Source organism: Panulirus ornatus, chromosome 52 (assembly GCF_036320965.1).
Source record: "Panulirus ornatus isolate Po-2019 chromosome 52, ASM3632096v1, whole genome shotgun sequence".
NCBI lineage: Eukaryota > Metazoa > Arthropoda > Malacostraca > Decapoda > Palinuridae > Panulirus > Panulirus ornatus.
The window spans coordinates 3,668,408-3,686,957 of NC_092275.1; the positions used below are offsets into that span (position 1 = coordinate 3,668,408).

General features: G+C 40.2%; 1 protein-coding gene across 1 annotated transcript in view; it reads right to left on the reverse strand.

The window, feature by feature from the left end:
• The window catches only part of LOC139764960 (intermembrane lipid transfer protein VPS13A-like), a 1,504,808-nt gene that overhangs the window by 1,174,791 nt on the left and 311,467 nt on the right, over nt 1-18,550 (reverse strand). The window contains 1 exon segment of the mRNA XM_071692018.1: nt 14,563-14,790. Coding sequence (XP_071548119.1) covers nt 14,563-14,790 — 228 coding nt within the window.

Genomic DNA, 18,550 nt, shown 5'->3' on the forward strand with positions numbered 1-18,550 from the left:
TGTGTGAGGAAGTACCAGGAGAGACTGAGTACAGAATGGAAAAAGGTGAGAACTAAGGATGTAAGGGGAGTGGGGGAGGAATGGGATGTATTTAGGGAAGCAGTGATGGCTTGCGCAAAAGATGCTTGTGGCATGAGAAGCGTGTGAGGTGGGCAGATTAGAAAGTGTAGTGAGTGGTGGGAAGAAGAAGTAAGATTATTAGTGAAAGAGAAGAGAGAGGCATTTGGATGATTTTTGCAGGGAAATAATGCAAATGAGTGGGAGTGTATAAAAGAAAGAGGCAGGAGGCCAAGAGAAAGGTGCAAGAGGTGAAAAAGAGGGCAAATGAGAGTTGGGGTGAGAGAGTATCATTAAATTTTAGGGAGAATAAAAAGATGTTTTGAAAGGAGGTAAACAAAGTGCGTAAGACAAGGGAGCAAATGGGAACTTCAGTGAAGGGGGCTAATGGGGAGGTGATAACAAGTAATGGTGATGTGAGAAGGATGGAGCAAGTATTTTGAAGGTTTGTTGAAAGTGTTTGATGATACAGTGGGAGATATAGGGTGTTTTGGTCAAGGTGGTGTTCAAAGTGAGAGAGTAAGAGAAAATGATTTGGTAAACAGAGAAGAGGTAGTAAAAGCTTTGCGGAAGATGAAAGGCGGCAAGGCAGCGAGTTTGGATGATATTGCAGTAGAATTTATCAAAAAAGGGGTGACTGTATTGTTGACTGGTTGGTAAGGTTATCTAATGTATGTATGTCTCATAGTGAGGTGCCTGAGGATTGGCAGAATGAGTGCATAGTGCCATTGTATAAAGGCAAAGGGGATAAAAGTGAGTGGTCAAATTACAGAGGTATAAGTTTGTTGAGTATTCATGGGAAATTATATGGGAGGGTATTGATTGAGAGGGTGAAGGCATGTACAGAGCATCATATTGGGGAAGAGCAGTGTGGTTTCAGAAGTGATAGAGGATGTGTGGATCAGGTGTTTGCTTTGAAGAATGTATGTGAGAAATACTTAGAAAAGCAAATGGATTTGTATGTAGCATTTATGGATCTGGAGAAGGCATATGCAAGAGATGCTCTGTGGAAGGTATTAAGAATATATGATGTGGGAGGCATGGTGTTAGAAGCAGTGAAAAGTTTTTATTGAGGATGTAAGGCATGTGTACGTGTAGGAAGAGAGGTAAGTGATTGGTTCTCAGTGAATGTTGGTTTGCGGCAGGAGTGTGTGATGTCTCCATGGTTGTTTAATTTGTTTATGGATGGTGTTGTTAGGGAGGTGAATGCAAGAGTTTTGGAAAGAGGGGCAAGTAAGCTGTCTGTTGTGGATGAGAGAGCTTGGGAAGTGAGTCAATTGTTGTTCGCTGATGATACAGCACTAGTGGCTGATTCGTGTGAGAAACTGCTGAAGCTGGTGACTGAGTTTGGTAAATTGTGTGAAAGAAGAAAGCTGAGAGTAAATGTGAATAAGAGCAAGGTTATTTGGTACAGTAGGGTTGAGGGACAAGTCGATTGGGAGGTAAGTTTGAATGGAGAAAAACTGGAGGAAGTGAAGTGTTTTAGATATCTGGGAGTGGATTTGGCAGTGCATGGAACCATGGAAGCGGAAGTGAGTCATAGGGTAGGGGAGGGGGCAAAAGTTCTGGGAGCCTTGAAGAATGTGTGGAAGTCGAGAACATTATCTGGGAAAGCAAAAATGGGTACTTTTGAAGGAATAGTGGTTCCAACAATGTTATATGGTTGCGAGGCATGGGCTATATATAGAGTTGTGCGGAGGAGGGCGGATGTGCTGGAAATGAGATGTTTGAGGATAATATGTGGTGTGAGATGGTTTGATTGAGTAAGTAATAATACGGTAAGAGAGATGTGTGGTAATAAAAAGAGTGTGGTTGAGAGAGCAGAAGAGGGTGTTTTGAAATGGTTTGGGCACATGGAGAGAATGAGAGGAAAGATTGACTAGGAGGATATTTGTGTCAGAGGTGGAGGGAACGCGGAGAAGTGGGAGACCAAATTGGAGGTGGAAAGATGGAGTGAAAAAGATTTTGAGTGATCGGGGCCTGAACATGCAGGAGGGTGAAAGGTGTGCAAGGAATAGAGTGAATTGGAACGATGTGGTATACCGGGGTCAATGTGCTGTTAATGGATTGAACCAGGGCATGTGAAGCGTCTAGGGTAAGCAATGGAAAGTTCTGTGGGGCCTGGATGTGGAAAGGGAGCTGTGGTTTCGGTGCATTCTTACATGACAACTAAAGACTGAGTGTGAACGAATGTGGCCTTTGTTGTCTTTTCCTTGCGCTACCTTGCGCACATTTGGGGGGAGGGGGTTGTTATTTCATGTGTTGTGGGGTGGTGATGGGAATGAATATGGGGAGACAGTATGAATTATGTACGTGCATATATGTATATGTCTGTGTGTGTATATATATGTATAAGTTGAGATGTACAGGTATGTATATTTGCGTGTGTGGACGTGTAGGTATATACAGGTGTATGTGTGTGGGTTGGGCCATTCTTTCTTCTGTTTCCTTACGCTACCTCGCTAACGCGTGAGACAGCGACAAAGCAAAATAAAAAAATAAATAAATAATATATTTTCATTATTTATTTTACTATACTTTGTCACTGTCTTCCACGTCAGCAAGGTAGCGCAAGGAAACAGACGAAAAAATGGCCCAACCCACCTACATACTCGTGTATAAACATACACCTCCACACATGCACGTATACATACCAATACATTTCAACATATACATATATATTGGAAAGGATCATAATTTTGTACATGATCAAGATATTCCTATGAGTCCATGGGGAAAATGAAACACAATAAGTTCTCAAGTGCACTTTCGTTTAATAATCACATCATCATGGGAGACACATGAGAGAAATATAAGTCAATTGATATACATCAAAGAGACGGAGCTAGGACGCCATTTTCCCCGTGAACTCATAAGAATACAAATATATACATACAGACATATACATATATACACATGTACATTAGTCATACTTGCTGCCTTTATTCATTCACGTCGCCACCCTGCCACACATAAAATGAGAACCCCTTCCCCCTGCTTGCACGAGAGGTAGCACTACGAAAAGACAACAAAGTCCACATTCGTTCACACTCAGTCTCTAGCTGTCACGTATAATGCACCGAAACCATAGCTCCCTTTCCTCATCTAGACCCCACAAAACATTCCATGGTTTACTCCACACGCTTCAGATGCCCTGGTTCCATCCACTGACAGCACATTGACCCCACTACACAACATCATTCCAATTCACTCTATTCCTTGCATGACTTTAACTTTCCTGCATATTCAGGCCTTGATTGCTCAAAATGTTTTTCACTCCATCCTTCCACCTCCAATTTGGTCTCCCACTTATCCTCATTCCCTCCATCTCTGACATATGTGTCCTTCTGTGTCAATCTTACCTCACTCAATCTCTCCAAGTGACCAAACTATTTCAATAAACCCTCTTCTGCTCTATCAACCACGCTCTTTTTATTACCACACATGTCTCTTACCCTTTCATTACTTATTCGATTAAACCACTTCACATCACATATTGTCCTCAAACATCTCATTTCCCGCACATCCACCTTCCTTCACACAATCCTATCTATAGCCCATGCCTCGCAGCCATATAACATTGTTGGAACCATTATTCCTTCAAACATACCCATTTTTGCTTTCAGAGATAATGTTCTCGCCTTCTACACAATCTTTAACGCTCCCAGAACTGTCACCCCCTCCACTACCCTGTGACTGACTTCTGCTTCCATGGTTCCATCCACTGCTAAATCCACTCCAGATATCTAAAACACTTCACTTCCTCCAGTTTTTCTCCATTCAAGCTTACCTCCCAATTGACTTGTCCCTCGACCGTACTGTACCTAATAACTTTGCTCTTATTCACATTTACTCTCAGCTCTCTTCTTTCACACACTTTACCAAACTCAGTCACCAGCTTCTGTAGTTCCTAATGCTAATCAACCACCAGCGCTGTATCATAAGCGAACAAAAACTGACTCACTTCCCAAGCCCTCTTATCCACAACTGACTGCATACTTGCTCCTCTCTCTAAAACTCTTGCATTCACCTCCCTAACAACCCCATCTATCAAAAATTAATCATTGAGACATCATGCACCCCTGCTGCAAACCGACATTCACTGAGAATGAATCACTTTCCTCTTTTCCTACTTGTACATATCCCTTACATCCTCGATAAAAGCTTTTCACTACTTCCAGCAACTTGCCTCCCACACCATATACTCTTGATACTTTCCACAGAGCATCTCTATCAACAAATCCATTTGCTTTTCTAAGTATTTCTCACATACATTCTTCAAAGCAAACACCTGATCCACACATCCTCTAACACTTCTGAAACCACACTCCTCTTCCCCAATCTGATGCTCTGTAAATGCCTTCACCCTCTCAATCAATACCCTCTCATATAATTTCCCAGGAATACTCAACAAACTTATACCTCTGTAATTTGAAAACTCACCTTTATCCCATTTGCCTTTGTACAATGACATTATGCATGAATTCCGCCAATCCTCAGGCACTTCACCATGAGCCATACATACATTAAATATCCTCACCAACCAGTCAACAACACAGTCACCCCCTTTTTTAATAAATTTCACTGCAAACCATCCAAACCAGCCACCTTGCTGGCTTTCATCTTCTGTAAAGCTTTCACTACCTCTTCTCTGTTTATGCCAACCTATTCTCCCTAATCCTTTAACTTTGCACACCACTTCGACCAAAACACCCTAAATCTGCCACTTTATCATCTAACATATTCAACAAACCTTCAAAATACTCACTCCATCTCCTCCTCACATCACCACTGCTTGTTATTACCTTCCCATTAACCCCCTTCGCCGATGTTCCCATTTGTTCTTGTGTTTTATGCACTTTATCTACCTCCTTCCAAAACATCTTTTTATTCTCCCTAAAATTTAATGATACTCTCTTACCCCATCGCTCATTTGCCCTTTTCTTCACTTCCTGCACCTTTCTCTTGACCTCCTGCCTCTTTCTTTTATACATCTATCAGTCATTTGCACCATTTCCTGGCAAAAATTGTCCAAATGCCTCTCTCTTCTCTTTCACTAATAATCTTACTTCATCCCACCACTCACTGCCCTTTCTAATCTGCCAAACTCCCATGCCACAAACGTCTTTAGCACAAGTTGTCACTGCTTCCCTAAATACATATCATTCCTCCCCAACTCATTTTATGTCCTTTGCTCTCACCGTTTTCCTTTCTGCACTCAGTCTCTCCTGGTATTTCCTCACACAAGTCTCCTTCCCAAGCTCACTTACTCTTACCACTCTCTTCACCCCAACATTCTCTCTTCTATACAAATCTTCACCTTCGCCTCCACAAGATAATGATCAGACATCCCTCCAGCTGCACCTCTCAGCACATCAGCATCACAAAGTCTCTCTTTCACGCACCTATCAATTAACATGTAATCCAATAACGCTCTCTGGCTATCTCTCCTACTTACATATGTATATTTATGTATATCTCTCTTTTTCAACTAGGTATTCCCAATCACTAGTCCTTTTTCAGCACACAAATCCAAAAGCTCTTCACCATTTCCATTTACAACACTGAAAACCCCATGTACACCAAGTATTCCCTCAACTGCCACATTACTCACCTTTTCATTCAAATCCCCCATCACTATAACCCAGTCTCGTGCATCAAAACTGCTAACACACTCACTCAGCTGCTCCCAAAACACGTGCCTCTCATGATCTTTCTTCTGATGCCCATGTGCATAGGCAACAGTAATCACCCACCTCTCTCCATCCAATTTCAGTTTTACCCATATCATTCTAGAGTTTGCTTTCTTACAATCTATCGCATACTCCCACAACGTATAAATATATATATATATTATTTTATACTTCTTTTATCGTACTTAATCGCTATTTCCCGCATCAGCGAGGTAGCGCAAGGAAACAAATGAAGAACGGCCCATACACCCAAATATACATAAGCATCCATATCCTCACATATAAATACATATATGTATACATACATATACATACAAAGACATATACGTATATACACTTGTACATATTCCTACTTGCTGCCTCGACCCATTCCTGTCGCCACCCCTCCACACGTGAAATAGCACCAACTCCGTAGTGAGGTAGTGCCAGGAAAAGACAAAAAGAGCTGTATTCATTCACATTCAGTCTCTAGCTGGAATGTGTAATGCACTAAAACCATAGCTTCCTTTCTACATCCAGGTCCCACAGACCTTTTCATGGTTTACCTCAAATGCTTCACATGACCTGGTTCAATCCATTGACAGTACACCGACTCCAGTATACCACATCGTTCCAATTCACTCAATTTCTTGCATGCCTTTCACCCTCCTATGTCATTTTTACTCAATCCTTCCACCTCCAATTTGGTCTCCCACTTCTCTTTGTACCCTCCACCTCTGACACATATATCCCCTTTGTCAATCTTTCCTCACTCATTCTCTCCATGTGTCCAAACCCTTTAAATACACCCTCTTCTGCTCTCTCAACCACACTCTTTTTATGACCACACACCTCTCTTACCCTTTCATTACTTACTCAATCAAATCACCTCACTCCACATATTTTCCTCAAACATTTCATTTCCAACATATCCACCCTCCTCCGCACAACCCTATCTATAGTCCATGCCTCGCAACCATATAACATTGTTGGAACCACTATTCCTTCAAACATACACATTTTTGATCAACGATATAACGTTCTCCCCTTCCACACATTCTTCAACGCTACCAGAACCTTCACCCCCTCCTCCAACTTGTGACTTACTTCCACTTCCATTGCTCTATCCGCTGCTAAATCCACTTCCAGATATCTAAAACACTTCACTTCCTCCAATTTTTCTCCATTCAAACTTACTTCCCAATTAACTTACCCCTCAACCCTACTGAACCTTATAACCTTGCTCTTATTCACATTTACTCTCAGCTTTCTTCTTTCACACATCTTACCAAACTCAGTCATCAACCTCTGCAGTGTCTCAACTGAATCAGCCACCAGTGCTGTATCCAAATTCAGTCACCAGCTTCTGCAGTTTCTCACCCAAATCAGCCAACAGCGATGAATCATCAGCAAAGAACAATTGACTCACTTCCCAAGCCCTCTAATCCACAATAGACTGCATACTTGCCCCTCTCTCCAAAACTCTTGCATTTACCTCCCTAACAACCCCATCCATAAACAAATCAAACAACCATGGAGACATCACGCACGCCTGCTGCAAACTGACATTCACTGGGAACCAATCACTTTCCTCTCTTCCTACTCATACACATGCTCCTCTCTTCCTAGTCATACACATGCCTTACATCTATGGTAAAAACTTTTCACTGCTTCTAGCAACTTACCTCCCACACCATAACTCTTAAAACCTTCCACAAAGCACCTCTATCAACTCTATCATATGCCTTCTCCAGATCAATAAATGCTCCAAACATAGTGTATATGAGTGGATAGGCCATTCTTCGTCTGTTTCCTGGGGCTACCTCTCTGACATGGGGTACAGCAATGAAGGTTTGTTGAATGTCTTAGTCGGGGTGGTGTGCGAAGTGAGAGGGTCAGGGAGAATGGTATGGATAAGAGAGAAGAGGTAGTGAAATCCCTGCGGGAGATGAAATCCGGCAAGGCGGTGAGTTTGGATGGTATTGCCATAGAATTTATAAAAAAAGGGGATGACTGTGCTGTCGATTTGTTGGTATGGATATTCAACGTATGCATGGATCATTATGAAGTGGCTGAGAATTGGCGAATGCATGCATAGTGCCAATTTAGAAAAGTGAGGGGGATAAAGGTGAATGTTCAAACTACAGAGGTATAAGTTTGTTGAGTATTTCTGGGAAATCATATGGGAAAGTATTGATTGAGAAGATCAATGCATGTATAGAGCATCACATTGAGGAAGAACAGTGTGGTTTCAGAAGTGGTAAAGGATATGTGGAGCAAGTGTTTGCTTTGAAGAATGTATGTGAAAAATACTTAGAAAAACAGATGGATTTGTATATAGCATTATGGATCTGTAGAAGGCATATATACATCATAGTTTTGATAGAGATGCTTCGTGGAAGGTTTTTAAGAGTATATGGTGTGGGAGGTAAGTTGTCAGAAGCAGTGAAAAGTTTTTACCAAGGATGTAAGGCATGTGACCAAGTAGGAAGTGAGGAGAATGATTGGTTCCCAATGAATGTCGGTTTGTGACAGGGGTGTGATGTCCCCATGGTTGTTAAATTTGTTTATGGATGGGGTGTTTAGGGATGTGTGTTTATGTATATATGATTGGATGGGCCATTTTTTGCTTCCTGGTGCTACCTCAGTGACGCAGGAAACTGCGATCAAGTATAATATATAACGTAATACATGTATACGTGATATTTGCCATAATTCTGTGATGAATATCTGGGTGTGCACATTCATATTCTCCCTAATGATAACATCCTCTTGCATAAGAAATTCCAATAAGAATTGCTCTCATACTCATTTTGGGGGATTATTCTCTACATTTCAAAACTCTGAAACTCTTTGCCCTTCTATGTCTATCCCAATAACTATAACTTGACAAATTTTAATATAACAGGTGTTCACTTCCTCCAAAATTTGTAAATACTTTCCCTTCCCTCTTCATTTTGCCTTCATTAATGAAAACTTCTCTATATTTCAGTTAAGGCCCAGCCTTGAAGTGGACTTCTTTCTGTGACTGGAGCCTCCAACAAAACAAATAAAGGGTCGGATTTATCATTGTCTTCCATCCTATTTATTGGCATCACTTACCTTTCTTCATTTTTTTTTTTTTTTTGCTGCACAAGCAGGCAGCTTGTGTGTCTCCAACATCAGCTAGACCAAGCAATACTCAGCAAACTGCTGTGTGCCACATGATCACTGTGGGAATGTTGGCAACTCAAGGGTGGACTGTCTGGATAATTGTTTCTTTCCTTAAACGAGTCTTGGAAAGAGGGGTAAGTGGATGAGAGAGCTTGGGAAGTGAGTCAGTTGTTGTTCGCTGATGATACAGCGCTGGTGGCTGATTCGGGTGAGAAACTGGCAAAGCTGATTACTGAGTTTGGTAAAGTGTGTGAAACAAGAAAGCTGAGAGTAAATGTGAATAAGAGAAGGATATTAGGTACAGTAGGGTTGAGGGACAAGTCAATTGGGAGCTGAGTTTGAATGGAGGAAGTGAAGCGTTTTAGATATCTGGGAGTGGATTTGGCAACGGATGGAACCATGGAAGCAGAAGTGAATCACAGGGTGGAGGAGGGTTGAAAGTTCTGGGAGCGTTGAAGAATGTGTGGAAGTCGAGAACGTTATCTTGGAAAGCAAAAATGGGTATGTTTGAAGGAATAGGGGTTCCAACAATGTTATATAGTTGCGAGGCATGGGCTATAGATAGAGTTGTGCGGAGGAGGGTGGATGCCCTGGAAGTGAAATGTTTGAGGACAATATGTGGTGTGGGGTGGTTTGATCGAGTAAGTAATGAAAGGGTAAGAGAAGTGTGTGGTAATAAAAAGAGTGTGGTTGAGAGAGCAGAAGAGGGTGTTTTGAAATGGCTTGGTCATATGGAGAGAATGAGTGAGGAAAGATTGACCAAGAGGATATATGTGTTAGAGGTGGAGGGAACGAGAAGTGGGAGACCAAATTGGAGGTGGAAAGATGGAGTGAAAAAGATTTTGAGTGATTGGGGCCTAAACATGCAGGAGGGTGAAAGGCGTGCATGGAATAGAGTGAATTGGAACGATGTGGTATACCGGGGTCGACGTGCTGTCAATGGATTGAACCAGGGCATGTGAAGTGTCTGGGGTAAACCATAGAAAGTTTTGTGGGGCCTGGGTGTCGAAAGGGAGCTGTGGTTTCGGTGCATTATACATGACAGCTAGAGACTGAGTGTCTTACTGGTGGCAACTGGAATGAATAAGGGCAGACAGTATGAATTATGTACATGTGTATATATGTATATGTCTGTGTGTGTGTACATATATGTATACATTGAGGTGTATAGGTATGTATATGTGTGGGTGTGGAAGTGTATATATATATACATGTGTATGGGGGAGGGTTGGGCCATTCTTTCATCTGTTTCCTTGCGCTACCTCGCTAACACAGGAGACAGTAACAAAGTATAATAGATAAATAAATAAATAAAATCCTTAAACTTCAAAGCTTTGAGCTCTATCCTCTCATTTCCTTCCCAATAACTATGACCTGGCCCATTTTGAAATGTCTCTTCTTTTTCCCTTTCATTAACTTCTCTATATTTCAATTAAAGCCCAGTCTTGAATTGGACCTCTATCTGTGAGTTGAGCAACTGGACTTCTATCTGTGAGTTGAGAATCCAACATAGGAAAAAAAAAGCCTGTATTCATCATTGTCTCCCATCCTGTTTATTGGTATCACTCAATTTTCTTTTTACTCCCTGTCATACTTTGACATAATTAATTCCTCACATTATCATCTTTTTCATTTGAAGTTTTATGGTGTCTTTCCCCTCAGTCAACTTCAGTTCCACTGCATTTTTTCATGTTCATTTGATTCACTCTCTGGGATATCAAAACTTTCCAATTCTCCATCATACTGTTGTTATCATCTGGATTTTCATATCCTCTTTCCTTGCCTAAATTGTAAACTGATTTGTCTTTATCTGCTGTGGGCATGTATTACAGTGCCTAAAATATCCATGGTCTTCATTATATATTTCCTCTAACTTGCAGTCATGTTTTCCATGCTTACAGTCTACACACTTTGTTTCTGTTATCATATCTCTGTCCACTAAATACCACACTTCATATCTCCTATATATGCTATGAAAAGAGTTTTGCAGTGCTTTTACAAAAAAGCACTCCACAAGGACTCCCCCCTCTCTCTCTCTCTCTCTCTCTCTCTCTCTCTCTCTCTCTCTCTCTCTCTCTCTCTCTCTCTCTCTCTCTCTCTCATTTTTGTTGTAATGTATGTTTTCTGATTTATCTGTCTAACTGCATTTTGAAGCCAAATCAATACCCCAAAACTGTTTGTTTTAATTTGCTTATCTCCTCAATTATCAGTTTGCTAGCATATTCATAAGATTCTACCGGTTTATTTCACTTTCTTAACTGATAACTCCCAAACTATTAATGATTGTATTACCAACACCTGCAACCTCATCTTCAGTCATTTCTATCCATGCCATCAAATTTCTTTCTCTATTTCTTAAAAAATTCAAAGCTAACCAAAAAGTCTTCTTTACTGCTGACTGTTGTTTTGCTCTATTATTTTCCTTATTATTACTGTCATTGAATATCCTATACCTATCAAATTCTAAGCTGCCACTCAACCATAATTACCACAAAAAAATCTGTTTTCTATAGTCAATTCTTGAACGTGAACTTGTTTGTTGGTTCTTCCTAGGATTATATAATCAAGAATTAATATCACTCCTTCATACCTTGTTTTGAACTGGTTGGTCACTGACTTAATTCATTCAGTAAAAAATAACACATTCATTTTCTGTTTATTTCTACATTATGTTCATTTCAACATTTTGAGGTCAGTTTACTGATCTTACTCACCCCAACTCTCATTTACCCTATTTTTTAACCTCTTCATTTTCCTGTTGACCTCCTACTGCTTCCTTTTATACATCCCCCAATCATTGGCAATCCTAACACCCAAATGCCTCATTTTTCTCTGTCACTCGCAACCTTACTTCTTCATTCTACCATTCACTACCCTTTCTAACCTGCCCACTTTTCGCATTCCACATGCATCTCCAAGACATGCCAGCACTGCTTCCCTAAATACCTCCTATTCCTGACCCATTCCCCTTGCTCACTTACTGTCACCTTTTGCCATTCTACATTTAGTCTCTCTCTTTTCCAAGCTCACGTACCTTCAACAGTCTCTTTTCAATGAAACTATTTCTTCTTTTCTGAAAGCATCTACATATATCCAACTGCACCTACACAAGATGGTGATCAGACATCCCACCAGCTGCCCCTCTCATCACATTTACATCCAAAAGTCGCTTACATGCCTGTCAACTAATAAATAACACAATGATGCTTAATAACCATCTCTCATTCCCGAATACATATACTTGTGCGTGCCCCTCTTTGTACACCAGGTATTCCCAATCAAAGGTCCTTTTTCAGCACACAACTCCATGAGCTGTTCACCATTTCCATTCACAACACTGAATACCCCATGGCCCCTACTCATAATCTCAAGTGCCACGTTACTCACCTTTGCATTTAAATCACCCTTTCACTAATACCTGGACTCTCACATCAAAACTGCTGGTACACTCACTCAGCTGCTCTCACAACATTTGCCTTTTATGATCTTTCTTCCCATGGCCAGGTGCATAAGCACTAATAATCACCCATCTCTTCCCATCCACTTTTGTTTTTATTCACATCAATCTAGCATTTACTTCCTTACACTCGATCGCACACTCCCACAACTACAGCATGTCCTCTCAACTTGACTCCAAAATATTTCCAAACCACTCTTCCTCTTTAACCATGAACTTTGTGTTACTCAGAGATAGAACATCAAGGTTTATATACTCAAACATATCACCACCTATCTCTCCTCTCTTCTCATCTTGGTTATGGATACACACATTTAAGTATTTCTTTACATCTTTTCTATCATGTTTCTTGCTTACTTTCTTGCAATTAGTCAAGAGAAAGAGTGACATTCAGAACTGATATCAAGTTTGGGAATTTTTTCCCCTAATCAATTGTTCAAAATCATTAAGGAGGGAAAATGAAAAGGCCTTCACTTCATCAAGATCATCTTGGGTAAATGAATTGGGGAATAGGGTGTAAACAAAACAGAAAAGCAAAAGCAAGATGATAAACAGTAGAGAGATTTGGATCCATGAGATGTGCAATAAGTATCTGTATCTTACAAAGGGCACGAACCCCACTTTTGGAGCAGAAAAAATGACAGAGATTCTAGTTGGAGATTTGATAGTGCACTGAAGAAGAGGCATTGGACAGTTTGAATTTGGAGAGAAAATCATGAGTGAAGGCCATAAATGGGTGGTGTTCAACATAAGGAGAGTTAGAATTAACATAAATAAGTGGTGTTCAACAGAAGGAAAGTTAGAATTTAGACAACCAATGTTGCAAAAATGGAGAGAAAAGAACCAGGTCTAGGACCAGATATTATGGAACAGAGGCAGAACCCTATCAAATGATGGCAGTCAAATGGGCCCTGGGATCCTCTTCATCCATCTCAACTGGTGTCACTACTCCGAATCAGTGCCAGAGAATTGTTGGGTGGTTGTACTTCCATATTTTGAAATATGGAAAGCAAGAAGAAATATAAAAAGAACACAAGGTATATATGTTAAGTGTTGTTAAGTACTGTGTATGAGAGAAAGAGGGAGTTGGGTTGGGGCTGAATGCCAGCAACCCAAATGTGGATGAGGCAAGGGAAAAGGAAGACAGCAATCTTGGCCTGAAAATGGGTTCATTACAAGTGCCACAGTGTTGGATCACTGTGCCCTCCACTATCCTTCCTCAAACAAAAGCAGTACTACTTCCCTGGTCAGTACTTGCCTTCTACCTACAGTTACTACCACAGAATAGTAGCAGCAGTTGGAGTAGATGCCACCTACTACACCAAAATATGGGTTATCATTTTTGGTATGAAATGTTGCCAATATTTCTTATCTTCTTTATCAAAATTTCTAGCTCTTTTGCCAGATAAGAGGATAAATAACTTCTTGAAATTATAGTGTCTAATTTTTTCTAGCCAATTTCATTTTGCTGAAACTTGCATAATCTTTGCTCTAATTGAGACATATTTTTGTCTTCTGTAAATAACACATTTCTCTGATTTTTATGAGCAAATTTCTCCATTCTTATATTTCATCAATGAACAATTTGTTGGATATTTTAGGAGAGTTCTTCATTCATAGTCCCAGTCTTCTGTTTAGTATTTATAATGTCTTGAGTTGGCATGGTTATCCTCTTTTTGGAATAGCAAATCAACCCATTTTTTTGTACGAAACATAGGCATATAAAAATCAAATCACAGAAAATCTTTAGTCTGCGGCATAAGGCCTATGGCACTTAGGAAGAAAGGAATGGTTAGCAAGGTAAATATGATGATCTCAAAATTCAACATATGGAAGACACATTCTGATGACATATTCTCTGAAAATGGCACTTACAGTTTTGGTTATGTATATTACAGTTTTGGTTATGTAAATAATGTATATCATGGTGTGACAATGATAAGGAATATCAGTTCTAATCCCAATGACAAATACTGGGGGGGGGAGTACATAAACAAGAGAGGAATGCATGGGCTTCCTGAGTTTTTCAAAGACTTTAGTCAAGTATCATCAATCTTTTTAGGTGTTTCAGAATGAAAACAGTTCAAGAATCCTCAATGTACTTGAGGATGGACTTATCTTTAATCATTAGAAATGAGTCAATGATAAGAGTATAAACACGGCACAGAAGTAATTTGGGCAGCATGAAACAAGCTCTAGAAGAAAAACTGAGTATAGTATTACCTGCAGATGGAGTACCATCCACCAGCTTCATAACGTAGACCAACTCTTGCTCCATATTTGCAGCTTCTATATTCAATGATTCTGCTTTTATTGATAATTTCTGGTATTTCACTCCAAAGCGATTCTCTGCACTCATCACAAAGCCAGAGAGAGATGCCAGGGCTATATCATGTACATCATCCTTCAGTGTTAGGCTCACATTTTGTAAAGATAAATATGCTTTGTGGTCTGAAAGAGACAAAAGAGATGAAGCTGTGGCTGAATGAAGAGAAAACAGATTTAAACAATCATGAAAAAATAATGGTGTATGAAATCCCTAAATTTGAAATAGCATTATTTTAACTGAGTTACCTAGTTCTTGAATTAGTTTTTACAGAAAAATCAATACCATAGCTCTATAGTTGACATTTCCTATAATAAATATTGCAACCTTCTTCCCAAAAGTAGGGAAAGTTGTATGGGTACTGCAAGTATTTTGTTTTGGAGCAGCTGTTCCATATCTACATTAGCCAATTTTATCCAAGTATGAAGCACAACTTGCGTATCTAGGGTGGCTCTTCCTCCAACTCTTTTGCACCTAAGTGGAATCAGAAGTATTCTGCTATATCAACTCTCCTCCAAACACTTCTTCAACCATCCCTTTCTGTTCACAGCAAAGTCTCTTCCCTCTCTATGTTCAAAGGTGTTACTATGGCCAGTGCTCTTGTCAGCTGTTTTTCTATGTCCTTGCCCTCAAGAACTGGATGTGCAGCACATGTCTGGATGCTTTTTTTTTTCACATAGCTTTAGTGTGGAGATGAGCCACACAAGGACTGACCATTATGACGCCTTTTTTCCTCATTCAATGAAGCTAAGGAGTTCTCTTCTATCTTTAGTCTTTTTCTTTTATTATAAACTTTCCATCTTTAAAAGGCTCAACAGCTTGATTTAAACCATCCTTCTTTACATTTTTGTTAAACCTATCATCTTACCTTTCATCCAAGATGACTATGATTGGGACATGATTTTGCTTGTGCTGACAGATAAAGTTTAGTTCACTATTCAACAGAAAATATGTTTTCTTTCTTTCATGACCTCTAAGATAAAGGATCATGCCTTGACACCTGTAATGGAGAAATACAGCAAAAAGTATATACCTACTTTGCTCTACAATGAAAGGGAAGGTTCCTTCTAAGTGAGATGGGTATGAGTCTTACAGACTGTACACTGTAATAAAGGTAGGTTTCTTTAGCAGGTGTTATAATGGATTATGGTTATGGTTCAAAGTGTTATGGTTCAAAGGAATTGAGAGGAATATGGAAACATGAATAACGGTGATATTATAGTGCTTGATTGGAGTAATATGCACATGAAATGAGAAAAGTGATGTAGCCAGGGAATAGTGATAAAGATGGTGTAGAATTGTGGTAGGAAAGGCGCAGCAGGAGGACTGCTACTGACACTTGGTGGTGAGCACAAGGGCTCTCTGAGTCTGTGTCAAGGGAGGAGATGTCAAGATGCTAGTTAGTGTCTAAATGCCAAGTAGACAGCTTGTCTGATTTCCTTTGGTGATGCCAGAGTATACAAAAGGCAAGGAGGTTGGGTCACAAAGGCAGTCTAGAAGTTATTTCCAGAAGGAATAGGAGACACTGCTGATTGGTGCAAGTCACATGCTTTGACCTAGCTCTACCCTGTTGGACTGAGGTTAGGTAATCTGTAAGAGGTGGGCTACCAAGCTCATTCCTCTGGGAATTAGTGTCAGTTGAGGTCACATGCAGTGGCCTGCCACTACTTAATGCTGCCATCATTAAGGTAATACTTTGTGGGGCAATACTAGGAAAATCAGTCTCTACACTACTCCCCCTCTTCTTAATTGTTTTTGAGATTAAGGCTTGAATATTCATGATGTAGATTGTATTGGTGGCTGGTGGTCAAGTGCTGGTGGGAAGCAAAGTAGCCTGAGGTCAAGTGGTATCACTATCTTAGTCTTTTTATGAGCATTTTCTTTTGTGTTTTCAGTCACTTTAACATAAGTTACCCATAAAACATAACATTGTAAACCAAGACATACTGTTATTCTACTAAGTATAACTCTCTAGGTAAATAAACCATCTATTTTCTTCTTTCATACTTGAACACAGTTTCCCAGTTGGTGGGGTAGCACCAGGAACAGATGAAGAATGGCCATATCCACTCACATTCATTCTCGAGCTGTCATGTGTAATACACTGAAACTAATGCTCCCTATCCACATCCAGGCCCCACAGACTTTTCCATGGTTTACCCCAGATGTTTCACATGTCCTGGTTAACTCCACTGACAGGACTTTAATCTGTGCATGCCTTTTACCCTCCTGCATGTTCAGGCTCCAATCTATCAAAATCTTTTTCAATCCATCCTTCCATCTCCAATTTGGTCTCCTTGTTCTCCTTGTTCCTTTCAATTCTGACATATATATCCTCTTTGTCAACCTTTCCTCACTCACTCACTCCATACATTCAAACCATTCTAGCACCACCCTTTTTGCTCTCTCTCAACCACACTCTTTTATTACCACACATCTCTCTTACCCTTTCATTACTTACTCAATCAAACTGCCTCACACCACATATTGTCCTCAAAACATTTCATTTCCAACACATCCATCCTCCTCTGCACAACCCTATATATAGTTCATGCCTTGCATCCATATAATATTGTTGGGACTCCTATTTATTGATTTTATTTATTTTGCTTTGTCGCTGTCTCCTGCGTTAGTGTGGTAGCACAAGGAAACAGACCAAAGAATGGCCCAACCCACCCACATACACATTGTATATACATACTCCGATTATTTCAAATATATCCATTTTTGCCCTATGAGATTACGTTCTTCCTTTCCACACACATATACATACTCCTATTACTTCAAATATATCCATTTTTGCCCTATGAGATTATGTTCTTTCTTTCCACACAATCTTCAGTGCTCCCGGAGCCTTCACCCCATCCCCTACCCTATGACATGCTTTCACTTCCATGGTTCCAGTCACTCCCAGTCTTGTCTATCTATCATTTTATATCTCTGACACCTGTTCCCTCTAGGAACTCCCATCAAAGGGTGGCCACGGCAAAAGAGTCTCCACTTATACCTGTCCTTACATGCCTCCCTTGCAAACACCATTCCATACATTCTTCCACCATTGCTCTCCCTCCAGCATTCCTCCACCCTATTTGCCAATGTCACAGGTGTTCTTCCTCTCCCATCAACCCCTTTAATTGTACTATCAAACACTTTCTTTGTTAACTTCCATTCTTGCATTCTTTCCACATGCCCAAACCACCTCAAGGTATTATGTTTCACCCATTCTACCACTCCACAACTCATTCCTTTGCATTCTGTCATAACACATTTCTCATACACCCTCTTCACTTCTTTCTTCATTCCATCTCATCACACTACATGCTCTTCTCAAATACTTCATCTCCACAGCCTGGATTCTTGACCTCCATGACTCATTCCAGCATCGATTCTTGACCTCTGTGACTCATTCCATGTCCATGTTTTGGCTGCATAGGTCAGGCTTGGAAGAATTATGCTGTTACTTAATCTTCTCTTTTTTTCCATACTTACACCTCTACCTTCATTATTCTATTAAGGGACCCAATGACTCTTCTACTCTGTACTGCTCTCTCCCTTATATCTTCTTCCTTATCACCACACTTACCAAAGAAACTTCCCAGATACTTAAAATCCCTCACTTCTAGCCCCCCCCCCCCCCTCCAAATCATCCAAACCTCAATTTAGTCCATTTTCTTTTTTCATTTTATATGATTTTACAAAATCTATACTTTCATTCTGTTTCCTTTCAAAGACCATTACTTTACTTTTTCTTGCATTTACCTTCAATTGCCTATGCTTACACACATCAAAAGCACAACCTTCTGCAACTCCTCTTCACTCTCCAAAAACAACACATTATCATCCGCAAAAAGGCTTGCCACTAGCCACTATATCTCACCTCCACAC